We start from the raw sequence: 20857 nt of genomic DNA on the forward strand, positions 1-20857 counted from the left end.
CACCACCACCACCACTTCCCCCTTTGTCTGTGGCCGGAGTAGTATGCTCCATGGCCAAGAGCAACATTGTCCAGCCAGCTTTGTTTATCCAGGACATAGTTCAGCCAGACACCTTCCGGAAGACATGTGCTGCTGTTTCGTCACCTTTTATCACAGGTGAAAAGGTGCAGACTTGGGATACTTATAAGAGACAACTGAATGAAGCTGCTTTGCTTCCAGCAGAGAAGTGTTTGTTGGTCCTTGATTGATTTGCCAAACAGCTACTTGATGGTGTCTTCTGTCGTTGGCTTCTATAGCCTGCGTGTCTTTGAGGGACTCACTCCCAGGAAGGATGACACAACCATGACAACGGTAAAGATGGGATTGAAGGACAGGGGGTGGGGTGATGTGAGGGAACGGGTGCTGAGATTGCTCCTGAGGTGCTGATGTGTTTGGGACCCCCTGTGTTTCATCTCTTTCCTCTTTTTCCCCCCTTCTCTCTCCCGCCTTCCTCTCTACTCCGAACTCCTACTGCTCGCTAATGTTCTCCTCAGGGCCCCTCAATGGCTTTAGTTGATCTGTCCAATATTTGTTTGTGGGTTGCGCAAACACTGGCAAAGTGCAAGCTCCTTTCTTGTACATCAGAGGGAGAGTGGAGTTTTTTGGGGGGTGACATGGGGGTGGAGGATGTGTGCTCTGTTTGGCCCATAGTGCCACCTATTCACTTGGTAATGAGTTTGGGAGTGGTGAGGCTTGTTAACTAGCCATGACGCTCCAGTGAAAGGACTTGAAAGGACAATGGACAGAACCTGGTAATGAGCAACTTCAGACGTACTAATTGTACAATATGTGGAACCAATTTAACATCAAGTGGTGTGCGTGTACATGTGTGGCCATGTCACTGCTGAAACTGATGGCGCAAGTGGTGCTTTTTCCTCCCACTTCTCATAGTTTCCTCCCTCAAAACCTGTACATTAATGTTCCTGAGAGACAAGTTTGATTATCTGTTCTGATTTTTAGATCATTGGTTGCTGTGTGTCAATCTTGGTCCTGAGTTCAGCCCTGCCAGTGATGTCCAGAACGCTAGGTGAGTACAGGAGTGCGTTTGTCTGCCTGTATAAGAGAGTGGGCATGCTAATTTCCTTATTCACACCTAGTATGCACCAATTAAATGTCCAAAGCAATAAATCAACATTTTGGGAAGTAGGGGTTTTCACTTCCATGATGGGCGTTAGAGGAGAAGGTTGATGACAATCTGCTGTCTATCCACTAAATATGAAGCTACAGACAGCAGCCAGTTAGCTCAGCTTAGCTTAGCATAGTGACTGGAAACAGGGGGAACCAGCTAGCCTGGCACTGTCTCTACGTAACAAAATCCAGCGATCAGCCCCTCAAGATCACTAATGAAGTTAAATCAAAAACCAAGGAAGGACCAAACAGAAACTAAAGTCGCCATGCCCAACAAAGAAATAGTTCTGCAAGACCAAGACCCCATAAAACTGCAACTCGTCGTATATACATATAAAACAACAACAACAGATAAAACATAGTGAGCTTTAGAGGAGCTGGTAGGTGGACTTTTTAACCTTCGCACAGAGCCATTTCTCAAAATGTCCAAAAATTTCTTTAGGATATGTGTAGGTTGAACTGAGGTGTCATAATGACCTTGCCACAACCAACCAGAGAAAGTAAATGCTCCTCCCCCACAGCCGTATTCAGTACTGCCACCAACACCAGACCATTAAGGTTAGCAAGTTGAATTCTCCTATAGTTTCCCATAGTGACGTTAGAAAGGAGTGCAGGGAGAAGGGGTAAAAATGACAGGAGTAGCACCATCACAATGGCACTAATAAACATGCAGAGTGCAGAGCACAGCTGTTCAAATAGCACTAGTGTGTGTGTGTGTGTGTGTGTGTGTGTGTGTGTGTGAGTGTGTGTGTGAGAGACCAACAGAGTGGGAGAATGGGACGGAGCAAGCATACAGTGACTCATTGGGAGCTTTACAAAATATCAACAGGTTCTGCTTTGTGACACTGAATAGATGAAAAGGAATAAATGCATGAGACTGAGTTGGAGGAAAAAAAAGCCTCCCAGCAAAGAAAAAAAAAAGACATGGAGAGTTGAGTGTGACGAAGTGAGATGTTAAGAGACAAGAAAGGGTTTTGTGTGTTGATGTTAGGTGTTTTTTTGTGCTTGTCTCTGTGTCAGTGTGGGAAGTATGCACTGTACAAGAGAATAAGGAACTATATACTACTACACAACAGTATGCTGAATTCTGCCTGTTTTAACAATCTAGTGAGAAATATTGTTGTACCAAATATCAGAATCAGCTCCCACACAGGTCACGGTTGTTTGGACACTTCCAATGGAAAGGCTGTTTTAGGTTGCTGACTGGCTGGACTTTATAGCTTTTAAAAATCAGCTGAGTGTGCTGATAGTTTTTTGTCTAACCAGTGGTTAAAATAAAAAGTTTTCTTTCCCAGTGAACAATCTTGTGCTTTTGGGAGCAGTTTCTTTTGACAAGTTGTCTGTTTCAGTGGCTCAGTGTAAACTCAGCAGTTATTGCAGTTAATCACCCCACCCACCACCTGACAGTAATACCCAGTTACAGGTAGTATATGATCACACATATGAATGCCCGTGCTGTTACTGTATTTAGCTTGGATTTTAACAAAAGTAGTATTATATGGTGAAATGGTAGTATTTATATAGTTTAAAATGTATTTAAGTATTTCAGTCAAATGGGTTTGTTACTTTGCTTTTTGGTGGGAATTCATTGGCTTTAGTAGAACGGATACCATAGAGAGCTGACAGGACAACAGTGGAACCTGGCTGGTTGCTGCCATTATACGATCAGTGTCTTAAAACCGTACACCACCAGAACATGCCATATTAATTTGTCCTTGACATGATGGCTTGTAACTCATTAAGAACCAGCTTTTCTGTTGAGATCTTTTAAAACTGTTAAGCAATGACAATCTTAACTTTACTTCACATACAAGGATGGAAAAAAAAAAACAATCTCGCTGTGCCATATAATCCTGATGAATCAGACACATCTTGGATTCATGGCCAACTGCGTGCTAATGTCTCCAACTCTGCCACTGTACCCCTGACATTTCAAATGCCAATAATCTTATTACCCCCAATTAGATTTTCTCAAATTACCAAACCAAGATCAAAACCTCTGGCATTAGAAATGAATTTAGCCAGACCACAGTGGCAAGCTGTATTGACTGAGGTCTCCATCATCTCTCTCCCTGTCTCTTCACAGGCAATTTTGTTAAAGGTCCTTGATGCTTGCAAACTGCTTACTGCCGCTGTAAATACATCTCTCAAGACACTGAATCGATTGGCCAATCTAATTGACGACAGAGGTTGTGAAGATGTTACAGGAGAATTGGAAGGTCCAGAGACCAGGGTTTCTTCACTCTCACACATCCCAATATCATTTCTGCACGCAGATGACTGAGGAGAAAATTATTGTGGTGCATAGATTTAACATATTGATGCATTACATTCCTTGGTCAATGTTGCATGAAAAATTAACATCAAGATGTGAATACTATTAGTAACTTTAAATACAATTGTACAAGACAGCTTATTTATCTCCCTACATTAAATTGTTATTGGATGGTACAGCTAGCTCATCTTGCGGTAGGGTGCAGGAACATGTGGATTGACAGGTCTAAACGGATAAGCAGGAAAACAATAGGGCGCCGATGGCTTTCCAGGCAGCGTGTGAGCAGCTGTTACAGATGGTTTGAAATTGGTCTAGCAGTGTGGAGCTAAGAGGAGCCTGCAGGAGAAACTGCTCCTTTATCTCTGTCTGAAGGTCCTGGGAGAGAGATGTCCACCTGCACCTTTGCTGCTATACTTAGTCACCCATTCTGTCATCTTCCATAGGGAACAGTCCTTACAGTACAGTACTGCTAACCAAGATGCGGTCAAGTGACGAAAATAAGCATAAACTTTGCAGTGCAATGGTTGTATGTTTAAGTCTGAATACATTTGTTTCTGTCTCTCTGAAATAAGATACATAAACTTTTAGGTTGTGATGGCAGCATTGTTACTATATTTATCTATTAAGGCTAAAAAGTAAGAGCTAAATATTAAATATACTGTACATATCTGTTTCAGGTTGTGAGGGTAACCTTTTGATTCTTGGGTTGAAATCTGCTAGAAATTGTGCAATCGCTGCGTCACAGACAAGATCTGTGCGCTTATTGTTTGAATTTGATGTGTCATCAGCTCTGTGGCTGACTCAGGTGGATTTGTCTACAGGTGACTTTGATTCTGTGGAAGAACTGGGAATGGCTTTCTTATTTTGGCCTAATGGGATCACAAACATAAAAATGGACATGATGCACATAGGTCTTGGACCCAGAATGCAAAAAGTATCCTTTCAATCAGTTACATCAAGGCTACCTCAGTTTAGTAATTATTTTTTTCCCTTTTCACACTGATTTAACCTGCGACACACATGAGATTGTTTTTTTGTTATTCATGTAATTCAAGCTCTTTTTTCAGGTTGAGCATTTGTTCTTGTTGAAAGAGCTGGACTATTGGAGAGAGACACTTTTCAAAGTGCCTCAACTGCAGACAGAAAAGACTAAAACCTACCTAGATTGTCACATTTGCAGCAGCCCCAGGCTTTTGCTGTGAAGAATTTTGCTTAAGAACACAATACTCTCCTTGTCAAGGGTGAACCTCACTTCCTGCCTTTTTTTTTTTTGTTTTGTTTAGTCTGGAATTTGTAATAATTTGGACCTCAGGGGAAATAATTATCATTTATCACACCTTTTTATAAAGAGTCATTACCGAGCTAGTAATTGCATTGTCATAGTTCTGTATAAGGAATAACGTGTTGATTTGCTTTCTAACCAGTCATTTGTTGTGTCACTCTCTTCACAGGTATCACCAGGTTTGATCTCTTGGGAGACTTTGGGCGATTTAATTGGCTGGGGAACTTTTACATTGTCCTTTCATACAACATGCTGTTTGCCGTTGTGACAACACTTTGTCTGGTGAGAAAATTCACCTCAGCAGTACGGGAAGAGCTCCTAAAGGCCTTAGGTAAATTTTTCTATTTATCTATTTGTTATTCATGTATTCCGAGGCTTTTTAGTCCCTTTTGATATACTACGACATACTAGCTCCAGCGTGCACCACATATTCTTTCATTGCAGTGTTGCAATGTTTGAATATTTTCTTTGATATGATGGATGTTGTGTAGACTATAAAGCAGTCTTATTTGTAATAAGACTTTGACTACTTAATTTCATCCTAATTTTGAATCCACAAAGGTTCAGTCTGAAACACAGAGAGCAAAAACCTATGCTGTGGCTTTGGAGGGAGATAGTGTTTATTTCTCTCAGACAGCACGACCTGGAGTGACTAAATGGGAAAAAATTGCAGCGAGATCCAATGTGCTGCGGGACTGACATGTGACAGAGGATGGGGCTAGTCTCAAAGGCTTGTGGTGACAGGCCCTGGATGTTTGATACACAGGGTGGGATAGGGTTAGAAAATGTCAGACAGAAGGACTGAGGGGAAAAAAAGCACATCAATACTTCTGTCTAAGTGAAAGTCTGAGGCTTTTTAATGAGATTTCTCTCCCTTATCTCCTCCTGCCCAGGTCTGGATAAATTGCAACTGTCAAACAGCCCCACGGACCCTGAATCTGGGAAGCTCTCGGCCAACGGGCATCAGAAAACTCTGTGAAAGGGACGACAGATCAACACACACAGGCACGCACACGCATACACACACACACGCACGCACACACACACACACACACACACACACGCACACCCACACCTTAGCATAGCCAAAGGGAGATTTCAACAGTACTGCCTGACTGCTGAAAGGTGAAAGGGATTGGAAGGAACTTAATAAACCCAGGCAGTGTCTGACGGATGCTGCAAATGGAGGCTGAGAGCAATTTAGCTTCGTGACATTCCATCCTCTGCATCTCGGATGGAAGCTGGGACAGAGCCAGGGATGCGACTGAGGAGTGAAATAGACTGGCATCACTGCAGTGACCTTGATGTTGACCTCAACTGCGACTGTGACTTTAAACCACCCGTCTCTTGCTTCAGGACACTCTTTCCCCCCAGCATTGCTACTTGGTATTCTTCTACAACCGCCTCAAGCTGCACTAGACAAAAGCAAGAGGGTATGGCAGGTGAAACAATGCACCTTCTGTCTTTTTTTTAAGTCTTACATCTAACTAAAAGGCAGTGGGTTCTTTTTCCATCACACTGCTCTTCCACTGTATTCAGCATAGTAAATAGGCCCCCACAGTTCCGTTAGACTCATTTTCTAATGTCAGAATGTCCATGGTAATCGATGAGCACTTGCAGTTTATGGTCTCTAATCGTTGGTCGCTAATTGCTGTGTGAACTGGTACAGGCATGATAAGGTGAAAATTTGTCATTTTTGATTTAAGCTCAAAATGTGAAAATAACAAAATGTGCTTTGTGAAGTATGAAAGAAGTCACTTATTCACACTCATCACAGCCAGTACGTAAAACTGCACAGAATCAATACAGTTCACATTGTATGCATTGGCACTGTCGTTACTGATAGGCCTCAGATTTTAGCACTCGTGCTGTCATTTGTCTTTTTTATTTGGCTTTACTCAAGTGCGCTTTAACTTTATTGATGATGTCATTAGTTTGTATGAAGTAGGGTAAGAACTTTTTTTTTAGGTGCTCCAGATTTGACTTGAGCTAATCTACAAATGAGAAACTATATGGGAGTTTTATTCACTTCAGTCCCAATGAGCAGGATGCTTTAGTGCATTTGGAGCTGAGCCTGTGGTTGTATTTCCTAAAATTTTATTATGCATATGGTAAGAAAATGTCATCATATTTTTGCTGATCCCCCCAAAAAAATATTTTAAATTCACAGGGCACAGAAAGATTAATCAGATTTGTCTTTTTTGCAAATGTTGTATTTACATGTACATATTATATTGTGTTTCATACCTCTTTTGCATTATTTGGATGTAAATATTGGGTTCTCAGTGAGCCCACTGAGGGGCTGACTCACTAAGCAAACTGTATTTTGTTGGACATATATTTTTTTTAATAAACATCTAAATCAAAGGCAAACCTGTAACAGTCTTCACATACAGAGTGCATGAGTGAAAAATGTGTGCAGATGGTAGAAAGACTTGGTGACTCAGGCCCCACTTACATGTCGTCGTATTGCTGCATAATCTTCTGAACTGTGATGTTCTTTGTGTCCAGAACCACCTTAAATGCCTTATACGACAAGTATCTCACAGGCTTAATGTTAAGGTTGTTTCTTGTTCCGTGTAGTCTGTCTATGTGCATGTACATAAGTGTACATGCACATGTACATAAGTGTACATGCACATTGTTTGTCTCTTGACAGTTCCACTGTGATCCCCTGTACACCACTGAGTTTCTAGTCTAAAGCCAGCTACATATAACGTACATTTTTTTTTGCCATGAATGTTGTCACAGACTCATTCATTACCCATAAAACTGGAGCACTTGCTAGGATTGAGTTGAGTGGTCAAGTGATGTTGTTTTTACAGTGTTATAGATGTCATGTGTTTTTATGGTGACTAATATGACACGATGATGACAAAAGAAAAGGAAATAAGAACATTTTGATTTATATATGCATTTAAAACTTTTGTTTCTCAGGACAGGGAATGTTTTACATCAAAGCTGTCTGCCATTGGTTGTTGCTATATTACAAAGACTGGATCGAAGGACAAATTCTCAATCAAACAACTGATAGTAAAGTCAACTTCCCAAGTGAGCTAATTGGACCTGAGAAGGGTGGGCTGTACATGTAACGGTTCTTACCATCCCAAACCTAAAGCAGGACCTGGTTTCTAATTTGAAAGATATCATTGCAAGAGTCCAGGTTACCCAAATTCTTTACTAACAGAAACGTTTGGTAGTTTTCTAGTATGTTGTATGCTATTTCATGCTCATACTGCTATCTTCAGCTATTTTATTGATGTTAGGAGCATGCTGATCATTAGATACTGTGAAAAATCAATATGGCACAAAGTGATATGGTAAAGCAAAAAGGATAAATATAAATAAAAGGATTGTATTACATGATCTGGCTGAACTACAATCACCAAAATGGCTCAATGGATTTTATACATCTCCTTCACAGTTGTGCTTCCATCCACTCAGCTGCAGGCTGTGGTAACACTGGACTCTGGCAGGGAAGCATCACACCCCTAATAACACATCACAATCATACTCCTCACAGTAGCTTCTGAGGTGAGAGCTGATGGGTCTGTTTTCTATTCAAGTAAGCTTTTCTGGTTGCCTTTATGGTACATCTGTGTTGTGTGGGGGGTTCAAAAGTTGAGAGTTGGCCTGTAGTGTAAGTGAAGCAGCTTTTATTTCTGTCTGTCTGTCAGTTGGTCTCTGCATGTAATTTTTGGTACATGTCTTGTGAATGTATTTTTTTACAATTTCTCAGTTTGCTAAATTTATGTTGTTATTTTTGATGTTTATGTGTTTGCAAATAAAAGTAGAAAATGCTTCAACATCTTTTCATTTATCATTGTAGAATATACTGTAGGTCGTGGTGAAAAATGTCTTGAATTAATATTTGAATTTTTGGGGAAATACACTTGGTCACTTCATAGCTGAAAGTTAGATCATAAGAACAATACCATTCCCTTGTTTTTGCACTAGCTATGGAGCTAAAGCCAGGACCTGATTAGCTTAGCATTATGACCGGGAGCAGGGGGAACAACTATCCTGGCACTGTCAAAATGTAAAATGAATAAACAAACCTATCAGCAGCCCTAAAGCTCACAAAAAATGTAAAAATGCTGTAACTATTATTTGGCAAATGACGCTTGGCCCCAGTAACTCTCCTGAGTCTATACTGGTTTCCTCTTTCTCTCATGGTGGCAAGAGGACTATAGAAAGTCACTGCACCCAGTTGCTGAGTTACAGAAAATAGTTACGCAACTACCAGTAAATGCACACATTTTTCACTTTTAGATTTCTTTTTATGTACATCTTAAATTAAGAGTTGCTTCTTTTTTTTTTTACTTGCAAAGAGCTAGGCTAGGTGTCTTCCCCTGCTTCCCATCTTTATGCTAATATAAGCTAATTGCTTCCCAGCTCCAGCTTCATTTAACATATAGTCAGGAGAGTGGTAAATACCTTCCCATCTGACTCCCTGCAAGAGTGAATTATTATTTCCCCCCCAAATACCAAACTTCCTGTGATCAAGATGTAATCATTTTTGCTTAGTCCAAGTACAGGGTAGTTGAGCTTACAAATCTTACAGGATGAAATCATCCAAAATGTCGTCTTTTTGTACCTGTTTAGATAAGTTTTTTTGTGGTAGACAGACCTGCACAGGGGGACATGAAGGTCTGCTGTCTGCAAACAGAGCTGGTGGAAGAGGTGAGAACACGACAGGAGCACGGTTCGTCTGCGTTGTTGATGGTTGGATCTACTGGATCTGGCTTCTGTTGGAAGGTTCAGGCTGCACAGTGCAGTTAGGCAGATGGGGCAGTCCCAGACACCTCTCTGGATAACCTGTCAGAGTTTGAAACAAACGATATAAGTTCTTCAACTACCTTAAGGATATTAACAACTCTCATTACAGAGGTTTATATAGGAGGATGCATAGGTATCATAATAAGTGCTAATAACTGGTCAAGTAAAGGCCATTTAATTTGAAAGGACTCAAGCAAATCTGTTGGCAACTACCTGACAAGTTTCATCCAACACGAGGTGATAACATGTTTACCAGTGATCCTTACATAAACAAAGCAACACATGCACAGCTTCACCAGTGATTAACCAAAGACATCTTCCTGTATTTAGGGGCCGACACGCCAAAAACGTCATAGTATAGTAAGGCACAAAAACGTCATACTATAGTAAGGCATAAAAAAGTCAAAGTATAGTGAGCCATAAAAACTTTTACATTTCTTTTCATGTACAGCTCAAACAAAGAGTTGCTAGTAGTCTGATTTTTTTCTTTTTACTCTGGAGAGAGCCAGGCTAGTCCTTTTCCCCTGCCTCCCATCTTTCTGCTAAGATAAGCTAATTGCCTCCCAGCTCCAGTTTCATTTAACATGTAGTCAGGAGACATCTTACTCTCTGCAAGAAAGTAAGTATTTTCCCCCGAATACCAAACTTCTTTTGATCAAAATGTGATAATTTGGCTTATTTCAAATACAGGGTACTTGGACCTACAAATCTTACAAGATGAAATCACCCAAAATGTTGTCTTTTTTCACCTGTTTTAGATAAGTTTTTTGTGGTAGACAGATCTGCACAGGGGACAGGAAGGTCGGCTGTCTGCAGTAAAGGCCTCGAAGGCCTCTAAACAGAGCTGGTGGAAGAGGTGAGAACACGACAGGAGCACAGTTCGTCTGCGTTGCTGATGGTTGGATTCATTGGATTCTGTTGGAAGGTTCAGGCTGCACAGTGCAGTCAGGCAGATGGGGCAGTCCCAGACACCTCTCTGGATAACCTGTCAGAGTTTGAAACAAACAATAAAAGTTCTTCAACTACCTTAAGGATATTAACAACTCCCATTACAGAGGTCTATATAGGAGGATACTAAGGTATCATAATAAGGAATAAGTGCTAATAACTGATCATGGATATTTACAACTCCTGTGACAGAGTTCTATATAGGAATATGCACAGGTATCATAATAAGGAATAATAAGGAATTTCTTGCATAAATATAACTAGCAGGTAACAACAGTGACTTTTTTCCTCCCACTGTTCTAGTAAAGGCCTTTAAATTTGAAAGGACTCTGAAGCAAATCTGTTGGCAACTACCTGACAAGTTTGATCCAACACAAAGTGATAACATGTTTACCAGTGATCCTTACAAAAACAAAGCAACACATGCACAGCTTCACCAGTGATTAACCAAAGACATCTTCCTGTATTTAGGGGCCAACATGCCCTGTTGTTAAATGTTTCATATCGAGCTCCACTCTGCTTTATAGAGTTTGCACCCGTGAAAAAGGTGCAAGGTATGTGTTGAAAGCACATTCACTGTTTGATACTCCATGTCAAGGCTGAGCCACTCCTGCCTTGTGCTCAACCTTTTCACACCAGATAAAGAAAAAAAAAAAAAAAAGACATCTTCTTTGCACACACCCCACCCCCTCAATGGAAAATGGTACTGGCTGCTATGAAAGCCAACAATGGAGCCTTATGGAACAGCAAATCTTAATGTCTTTTCAGTTCCTCCACAGCAGTCCAGGCGATGAAAAGCCTGCCGTGCATTATCAGACTGGCTCGTGTTTTTTGTAAACACAGAGGATTATTCGCCTTCCCACTGCCATTCATTTGGTAAAGTGAATGATCACCTCAGGAGAGATGTGTACTTTCTATATAGCAGCTGTGATGCAGGCGTTAACATGTCAAGGAAAGGCAAGGCTGGGTGAAGAAGAATCAGACTAGGATTAGATATTTTCACAGGGCCATGTTCAATGATACAAATGGCTTCTGATTCAGCAGAGTGTGCCTTGTTCCTGACCTGGCTATGTATTCGGTCCCAGTCGTTCTCCTGTGGTTCAGAGACACTCTTTCTCTCCAGCTGCTGGAACACTCGTCTGCTTGATGACAGGGAGCGGTCGATATCACTCAGAAAAGCCTCCGTGTCAGTGTGACAGTATCGGACAAAGCTGTCATTCAACTCCTGCAACTAATTAGAAAAACCATTTTATTGGCACAAAGGAGGCATGTTTCATTCAGATACACAATAGAGTTGTGTTTTCGGCGAAGGCTAATTGTGTGTGTATTGTAATGGCTGAGGCACGCTGACAGGGTGCAGTTGTTAAACAGCCAGATCAATACAGTCACGTCTCCCACTAACATAGAGAATTAATGGAAACCAGTAAAAAAAAGGAAGACAGTGCTGGGAAACATGGAAGCACACATATCTCTGACACTTTTTCTTTTTCATACACACTCACATAAACATGTCCTCTCTTCTGTCTTGTACACAGTGTTTTAGTTGAAAACTAATGAATTAGCTACTAATCACTCCAAATAAAGTGTTATGGAGTTACCAATTTCTCTCCTATGAAATAACTTCTAATTAGTGTCTATATAATTTTACTGCCATTTCTCTGGCCCAATGTAGCCAGCAGCCAGGCTCCTACACATTAGCATTCTAGCCACCTCTTGGGTATTTACATTACAGGGATATTCAAAATTTACTACTTTTAAAGCAATAATTGTCGGTGTGAAAAAGCACTTAGATAATTAAACAGTTAACAGAATAAATAAAATTTGAGAAATCCAAATGCTATAAACATTTTAAGGACTTTATTTCTGGTGTATAGTAAAATTTTATTATTTTAATTTACATTTTTTATCTCCGTCCTCCAACATACCCAGTCAACTGTTCCATTCTCACATTGACCATTTTTAAAGACTCCTTTGAGTGTCTGTCATCTCATAATTCATCTGTCTTCTCCCATTTACAACAGCTGTTGCTAAGCAACAATTAATGTCTGCATATGCATATTACTGTTTATATCAAAAACATATTCGATAGTCAATGAGGGGGCTATTTATATACTGTAAGTTTCAAAGGCACTATGCAATTGACCAATCAACATAAATTTCTACATTTAAAGTAAGCAACAACAACAACAATCAAATTATAACAACTAAACCATCTCCATGACAAATGAGCAAACTGTAGCCACTGATGAAGGCCATTAGATGCAGCTGAAAGTTCCACAAAAACAAACCAAGTAAGCGGGCTTTGTGATAAAAATGATTTTTTTAAGCATTTTCATTAGTTGAATAAGTGAATGTTACAGAAAACTGTACATTAATGTAGGGCTGCAACGGCTTGATTAAACCACTGATTATTTTCTGGATTAATAATTTTGTCTATAAAATGTCAAAACAGTGAAAAACTGTTTTGTCATTTTTGCTTGACAAATAACTTCAACAATGAAATGATTATTGATTATTATAATTGCAGCTCTTCATCAATGTGATACAATGAACTAAATCTGAGAAAGGTAATGTAACAAATTACTTAAAGGTTCCTCTGCACCTGCTTGCAAAAATGTACTTGTTTTCTGTTTTTGACACACTAACACACACATGCACGCACACACACAAACATGTGCACACATGTGCACGCGCGCACGCACGCACGCACTCACACACACACACACACACACACACACACACACACACACACACACACACACACAATCCCTTAGCCTGCCACAGTGACATGAGAATTGCTTTACAGCTAGGCTTTTATCACTAATTAAACAACTGTTAACCATTCGGATGGAGGCTTTTATGAGCCTGGCTGACTTTTCGACAGTCAAGGCAAACAGTACAGCCTCTGGTGAACTTTGCCTTGCTCCACAGTAGATGGGGACAGGAGAGGACACAGAAGGGGAAGAGGAGGAGGAGTGCAGAGGCGTTATCTCACAGCAATCCATCTAGATGTCGGTAGTGTCTCCCTTAATGTGTTGACTCAGGGTCGGACCTCCGAAGCAAGTAAAAATTGAAAGCTGGGCATCGGTATCAGCTGATAAGAGTTCTGAAACTGGCCTGATACATAGAAGTTTTTTTTCCACAGGGAACACCTGGGGCTACATGGTACAAAGATGCTTTATTGCCTCTTGCTATCACAAGGAAAGCTGAGAGAATAGGTTTCTCCGTCTCACACAGGTTCCAGCCCAGCACTAACACGCCTGTTTGCATTACAGTCAGCTAAGCAAATAAGTCTTTCCCTAGAAAATCAAGTCAATCAGACCTTTCAGCGCTGTGTTGCTCAGCTCGCAGCTCTTGAAGATCATCCTCAGTGTGACAAAAGATATGAGACAATCTCATGACCACCCACGACCACTGAATCACACAACTTGAATGTAAAGTGCCTGACAGCATCTGTGACTCCATCCTGAGCATGTGGACCTGGACATGGCCTAATGTGTTAGAACAGACTTAATTGGCTCAGTAAATGCTATGTCTTTGTTTATGTGACATGTTAAGGCATGGTTTATAGGCAAGATGATGGAGACTGACAGGGGGATGGGTAGGACACTCCGACCCTTGCAACACATTATATGTGTGGCCCGCATGCATTTGCCACTTTTGCTTAATCAGCCTCTTTGAAGCACAGGAGCACTCTGCATGATTACAACACTCCACACACAAATAAATACGCCTGCTCTTGAGGACACTGGACATACATGTGTTGGAGCTATGATTATTTCAAAGTAGGATCATTGGATGAATTTGTAAAAAGCATCCTTGAAAAACTGATACCTGATTAAGAGAAATGATCAGTGTCATCTTTGGTCATCCAAGACCTCAGCTGGGGGAGGTTCACTAGGTGGCAATGTTCCCTTTTCCTGGGAGCCACCATGAAGGCAACACAAGCCTCAGAGTCAAACGACCCCATCCACTGGCTGTTCTCGAGACCATCGGTCAGCCACTTTTAAATATTCCCTCTATTGAGTCCAGTGGTTGCATGATTTATAGCTTTGAAATGGGACAAGAGAACAAAGCCTGAAATGACAACCTGCATCAGGTATCCAAACACCCTGGCCAACTTCACCCCTTCCCCCTTTCCCATCTAACCCAGTAACAGCGCTACACACACACTGATCGATGAAGGAATACCAGACCCAAACATGCACAGGAGACATCGAGCTTTTGTGTTGACCCTCGAATTCCCAGACTGTTTGACCAAAACACAAAACTCTCTCCACATTAGTGAACAAACAGTGTATGATTCACAAAGCATCAAAGGAGCTCGAGAGGGTGAGAGCAGGTGAAGGTGTGTGTTTGTGTGTGTGTGGAGGTTAGCAGTGGGGTCAGTGAGTCCCTGAGACCCATGTCTCAACTTTCAAGATGTGATGTTCGTCACAGCCTTTACTCAACCAACTAAATGGTCAAAGAATGTCAGGATGAAAAGTAAGAAGAAAATGAGATGTGAGGAGACAGGCACAAGGCAATGTGTGTTCAGTGTTGCAAAAGAAGCTTGATTAATCTATAAGATCCTGATGCGATCACTTCAGAGCTGAAGTACAAACTCACCTTGGCTTCGAAGAATTTGCGTTTCAGCCGTTTGTCTTTTGGGCAGATTGTTTTCCTCATATGTCTGTACCACTTTCGAGCAACATAGCCTCGCCAGTATGCTTGAATTCTATACGCACAAAATACAGAAATACAGTCACAACAAACAAAGAACCAACAATTAGATAATCTTGCAGCCAACCTCAAAAAAAGACATTGTAATTGAGAATGATTTTCCTTCAGCACTTGTTGAAGATGCTGCAGTTCTATGGAAATTACTTGATGAAACAGCGTGATGTACAATTTGTAGTTTGAGTTACTGTGAATGGTACTTTTATTCAAACATACTAAAACTCATTTTTAATGTTATATTTTGTATCTCTGGTTTAGTGCATTTACTTGGTAGCACATTGGTGTCTGAAGAGGCAAGCTGCATCGTGTATCACCCGTGTTTCATACTGCTCCCTCCTGCACATAGGGCAGCATTTTCTCCCAGAAAACCTCTCAAAGGCCCGCAGACATGCTCTGTGGAAAACGTGCGAGCAACACAGCAACACCTGAAAAGGGACACGGATATAAGTTAATAATTTTATACAAATATGCTAAATAGAATCACTTCCGCTGTAAAACAAGAAGCAGCATCTAAACTACTCATGAGAGTTTAAATTTCATAGGTTGAGGATGTGTATTGGTTTTCAGGTTTTCTTTAAGCACTTGAGAGACGGTCCCATACAGTGTACTATATACGGTCTGTGCTCATGTGGTGTGTGTATGTGAGCTTTAAGCCATGCTAAATCTGTGTGTATTCAAGCACATATGTGAATGTGTGTATCTGCCTTTAAGTGTTATTTGCCAAGGGGATAGAGGGAGTCAGCATGACCCCCAGTGGGCTGACTGGGACCTGGACTATAGTCTCCTTCTACCTGTGAGAGGGGCTCTTTTATCGTCTGAAAGGAGACAGCCACAGCTATAGGGCTTTGCACACAAACCAGTTTACTCAGATCTCTAGAGGGCAGAGGGGAGGCATATTGATTTCCTATTGTTTTTGGCCTGACCAACACACTCCATCACCAGTGAAAGGGCCCCCTGCAGTGTACTATTTCCAAGAGCTCCACAAGCCATTAGACCAGAGAGAAATTTCATTTCTCACAACATTTTAAGGGTACAAGGTGCAGTTTAAGGTCAGACATACAATAAAGAAATGCGATAAAAAATTTAATAGAAAGCAGAGAAACTTTATATTTAAATCCTACTACAGACAATTTGCTGTTAGTATTAAATAAGCTGGATAGAGTAACAAAGATTCCAGTTAACACAACTGGTTCAGAGCAACTGCTGTTGTAAGCATTTTTCATTGTCATATTAATGCTTGAATGCAACACAAGTCTGTAGCACAGTGGCATTGTTACAATATCAAGTCTTCCAGGAAAATGCCAAATCAACAAAGATTCCCTCTTGTCACTTTCCCTTGTTAGCAGGCTCTAATTAACTTTTTTTTTCCCTGAGTCAAACTAATATTTACACGTGCATCTATGGCAACTGTGCTTTGTGAGGCCGCCTATTCTAGTCCCACATTCTTGAGGAGATTGGCATCTTAAAAGGGGATCGGAAAGGTGTAAAAGACTGAATGACCCTCACAGTTACACACTGATTGCTACATCATCACGTCACACTTGAGTTCCAAGGCAGTATGGGTAAATTTGTACAGTTGTCTACACAGATTAGAACATACAGGAACTGCAGGCGGGGGGCTTTGTGTGTATGTTTGTGTGCTCATGTGTGTATGCGGAAACACAGGTTTCCCTGAGGACAGACACAGAACATTGAAAACAAGTAAAAAAAAAAAAAAAAAAAAAAAAAAAAAAAAAAAAGAAGAAAGAAAGAGATCTCACAGAGAATTAACAGTAGCTACTGTGTTGGGGGAATACCTGAGGTTGAAGGCGAAACTCCTCCCTGCATATTGCACAGGGCTGAGCTGAATCCCCCTGTTGAATAGACCTCACCTTGACCTGCGTCCATTCAGCCTCTGTCAGTCTCTCTGCTGGCGAAGCCACCAAACCCATCTTTTGAGCTAAAACATAAATAAATATGGTGGCAAGACTTTCATGACTGAAAGATTTTAACTGCAAGACATTTCCAAAGGTTTTACCTAATGTTAATGGTGGTGGAGCAGGATCAAGGACATATTCTGTCTTGTCTCGCCCATCATGTCTTTGCAAACCCTTCTCCTCCACTCCTCTTGCTTGAAGATTTTTGGGTGCTTTTCTTTTGCAGCTCAGCAAAGGGTCAGAAAATGAGAAATTTGGATGCAACAGGCTCCGTGTGATGTGGTCTTGAAAGGCAACGGATGTAATCACCAACTTGTTGTTTGCTTTAGACTTCAAGTTCTGTAAAAGATGTGCATCACTGCAGTTATATAAAATGATGCATGAGGCTTTGCTCAATTTATAACTTGGGCAAAGTACCAAAATGTAGAAATCGTATTTTTCTCAGACCAAGGTGGGTAAAAAGCAAGAAATACAACCTCATATATTCTGAAACATACCGTCTAGACCAAATAATTTCAAAATGCAGGAATAAATTACTGCATGGCCGAATGGAAATGCTAATATTGGTTTAGATAATTTACTAATGCAGGCATAAGTGTTTCACAGAAATTACTTTTTAAATCCGACAGAACTCGTCTATAATCTTCCTCTAGTTTCCCTACAAACAGGGAATGCTACCTTAATTTTACAGATAGATAAAACAATATTTTTGGTTACTGGGTTTTCTGTAAACGGTACCGCGTGGAGGTGAGTTCACGCAGGTGTTCGCTATCTCATTAAGCTAGCAGGTGAAGAGCAGACAACGGGGAAATTCAACTTCATTTTACGACACAAACTGGGCAGAGCGTAAAGACTAAAAGAAGATAGAGATAAGAAGAAACCCTTGTGATATATCTGCCACAGTTTTTTATATTAGCACATTTTCATCAATGAACAAGATAACAAAGTGGAGTGCAGAGGAGCTTAAATCCAAACCTTCCGCATTGCCATCCTATCGACAGTGTTTGAGTGGTTACCAGGTAACCCACCCCCCTACCCCCCCTCCTCAGTGTCATCACCGCGGAGCCTCCACGCTGCCTCTGATTGGCTGAGCTGAGACCTCGGGTTTAGCTGATTGGTTATTGTTTCCAAACTAAAATCACCATGAATTGTTGATTAACTCTGTGATGCGTTTGATTTCTTACAATGCTGCATGATGGATCTCTCAAGTGCCTATTAAAGCCTCTCTGTTTAAAATTTGGCATTTATTAAATTATTGAAAATTATACAATATTATACATTTTTATTTGGTATTTTTTTAATGGTGGTGGAATTAAATACGTACATTTAATCATGTATAGCACTTTCTTTTTAAATTGAGATTTAAACTGGGATCTAGTTACAGCTTTGTTAAGCCACAGCGAAAACAAATGAATGATATCTCATGAAGTATATTAGAATCCACAAGTAAGCAAGGAATAAGAGCATCAACACTACACTCCCTCTCTTAACCCACTCTCCATCTTTTCTATAGATAGATAGATAGATAGATAGATAGATAGATAGATAGATACTTTATTTATTCCCTAGGGGAAATTCATGAACACAAGATACTTAGGTGCAATTTTGAATATTTACTTGGGTACTTCCATATTATGTTATTTTACAATGTTACATCACTAGATTTCAATTCAGATTTAAATATCTCTTGTAGTTTTTACACTATTTCATTTACCTGACAGTGACTGGGGTCTTTCATTAGTAATAATAATTAAAATAAATGTTACATATAATAATATAAAAATGATATGTCCATTCTGCTGCATAATGAGTACTTTTAATGTGATTTTTAAGTACATTTTCCTTATGGCTTTACATTTACAAAGTTTTCTATATCCTTCTATCACCATGTAAAGATAATAGAGATAATAGAGATATGAAGATACTACGTCTCAGTCTCACTAATGATTATTTTATTGTCAGGAAGGTGTCAGTGAACAGTTGGAACCTGACCAAAGGAGGTTAGTCTATGTGTCTAGGTGACTCACCGAGCTGTCGTCACAGTAGGCATTGAACAAAGCTAAGCTGCTCATACCTGTGCTGTGAGCTAAGGGATCCCTCACAGGTCACCTTTACATGGAAAACCATACACACAAACACACAGTCCAAACCGTCTCTTTTTGTGAGCCTGATGAAAACTTTGCTTTATTTCACACACACAGTGCAGGGGTGTGTGACTTTTAAAATGCTTTGCAGTCTTGATTGACTTTGATGTGCTCAGTCAGAATCAGTGAAAACAGATGGCCGAGGAGAGGGCTAACGGTGAGGCCTGTCAATCCAGGGAGTCCTCTAAGAAAACAAAGTGAAGACCTGGCTCTGGGAGAGGAGGAAACCCCTGAGCTTCTCAAGAGGCTGCTGCATTCTTGAGATTAGGGCAAGAAAAACGCAGACCACTGCTGTTAATGCCCCAGACAAAGGCGTGGAACAATTTATTAGTTAAGAATTCAAGCTCAGAGCTCAATCAAAGGCCTGTCGTCCACAATGCCAGACTTGGGGCTTTGGTTTGTTGTTTTAAGTAAATAATCATGCTTAAAAGATATGGCAAAGATGGGGCTCAAGTCCCCCATAAAGCCTGCATTCTTCCAACTGTCATCAGAATGGATTTCAGTGTGCGCTTTTATTTTCAACAGGGACACTGTTTGTCTTTTTCTTTATGAATACCATTTTAAAGAGCTTTTTATTTAACTTTCTTCCCCCTGGACCTCTTTACCTGATCTGTGGTATTTTTGAAAAGACAACTCACCTTGACGTGCAAAGAGCTGATGACTTAAGCAACAGGTAAGAAAAAAGAGAAAAAAAACTTTGCTGAGGAACTGCATTGCAAATTTGCACCAACAATAGGTTGAAAAGGAAAATTCTTCAGTACTCATACACATGCTGTGGTAATACTGAGACAGAGCTACCAGGACTTTACCTGTGGAAAGTATCATGTGAAACAAACGTGACACTAATCAATACTTGTGTAAATAAAGCATCTAGATGTAAGTAAATGTGCAACACTTTCATGATACTGAGTCAGTTCATACTCATAAAACAGGTCTGTGTCCATACATCATACACAGTGATATATTGCTTTGTTGTCAAATGAGTAATTGCCGTGTGATATAGATGAGAGAGGGCAGCCCATAATGGTTAATTAACAATTATGTCAGCCAGTGAGATGACCAGGAGACCAATCACTTTGATAGGAGACAGTGGAGGGGGACAGAAATCAAATTATTTTATGACCTGACCCATAATGCTTCCCTAACATGACTTTAATCACTCCATGGTGGATAGGAGTCCCCCATGGCTATCTGGGAGTGAAACAGTCAGGAGTGGAGGACAGCAAGTCTTTACTATTTGCTGTTATCTCCTGCGTCATTGCTGAGTAAGTAAGCTATAAAAGAACACAGCCATCATTACAGCCGTTTGGTTGCTTTTCAGAGAGATGGAGATCCTAATGATTAGACATGTCCTTTGTAAATGAAATACAGATCACCCCAGGCTTTTGGTTTTACTTCATTTACTAAGTGCTACATTACCTCATACTTTGGACCTAACAATGGATTTCCTATAAATCTCTGGGTATTTGAAATGATGAAGGGGCTCACATATCACGAAATGTGCCAGTGCTTATTAGCACTTGAGAAGTTATTGATCGGGCATTTTGATTAATGTCCACTGGGGGCTACGGTGGCATTCAGAGGCCCGTGGTGGCCCTACTGTGCAACTGGCTGGGACTTCTCCCTC

The 20857-nt window shown here is 40.5% G+C and overlaps 2 protein-coding genes across 2 annotated transcripts in view; one reads left to right on the forward strand and one right to left on the reverse strand.

Moving 5' to 3' along the window:
* Nucleotides 1-8530, forward strand: part of lmbr1 (limb development membrane protein 1) — a 34303-nt gene extending 25773 nt beyond the window's left edge. Inside the window, exons 14-17 of the mRNA XM_023420080.2 lie at nucleotides 261-351; nucleotides 1000-1066; nucleotides 4894-5055; nucleotides 5618-8530. Of these exons, the coding sequence (XP_023275848.1) occupies nucleotides 261-351; nucleotides 1000-1066; nucleotides 4894-5055; nucleotides 5618-5703 (406 nt within the window). The 3' untranslated portion in view covers nucleotides 5704-8530. The remainder of the gene's footprint in view (nucleotides 1-260; nucleotides 352-999; nucleotides 1067-4893; nucleotides 5056-5617) is intronic.
* Nucleotides 8531-10257: 1727 nt separating this feature from the next.
* Nucleotides 10258-18076, reverse strand: rnf32 (ring finger protein 32). Its single transcript, XM_087177644.1, has 7 exons — nucleotides 18062-18076; nucleotides 17188-17425; nucleotides 16967-17109; nucleotides 15438-15595; nucleotides 15060-15168; nucleotides 11515-11682; nucleotides 10258-10488 (listed from the first exon to the last, which is right to left on the reverse strand). The coding sequence occupies exons 1-7, from the start codon at nucleotides 18074-18076 to the stop codon at nucleotides 10258-10260; spliced, it is 1062 nt and encodes a 353-aa protein (XP_087033770.1).
* Nucleotides 18077-20857: the final 2781 nt, after the last annotated feature.

Source organism: Seriola lalandi, unplaced genomic scaffold, assembly GCF_002814215.2.
Source record: "Seriola lalandi dorsalis isolate HSWRI2012SDOR001 ecotype SW California unplaced genomic scaffold, Sedor1 jcf7180002054616, whole genome shotgun sequence".
Classification (NCBI taxonomy): domain Eukaryota; kingdom Metazoa; phylum Chordata; class Actinopteri; order Carangiformes; family Carangidae; genus Seriola; species Seriola lalandi.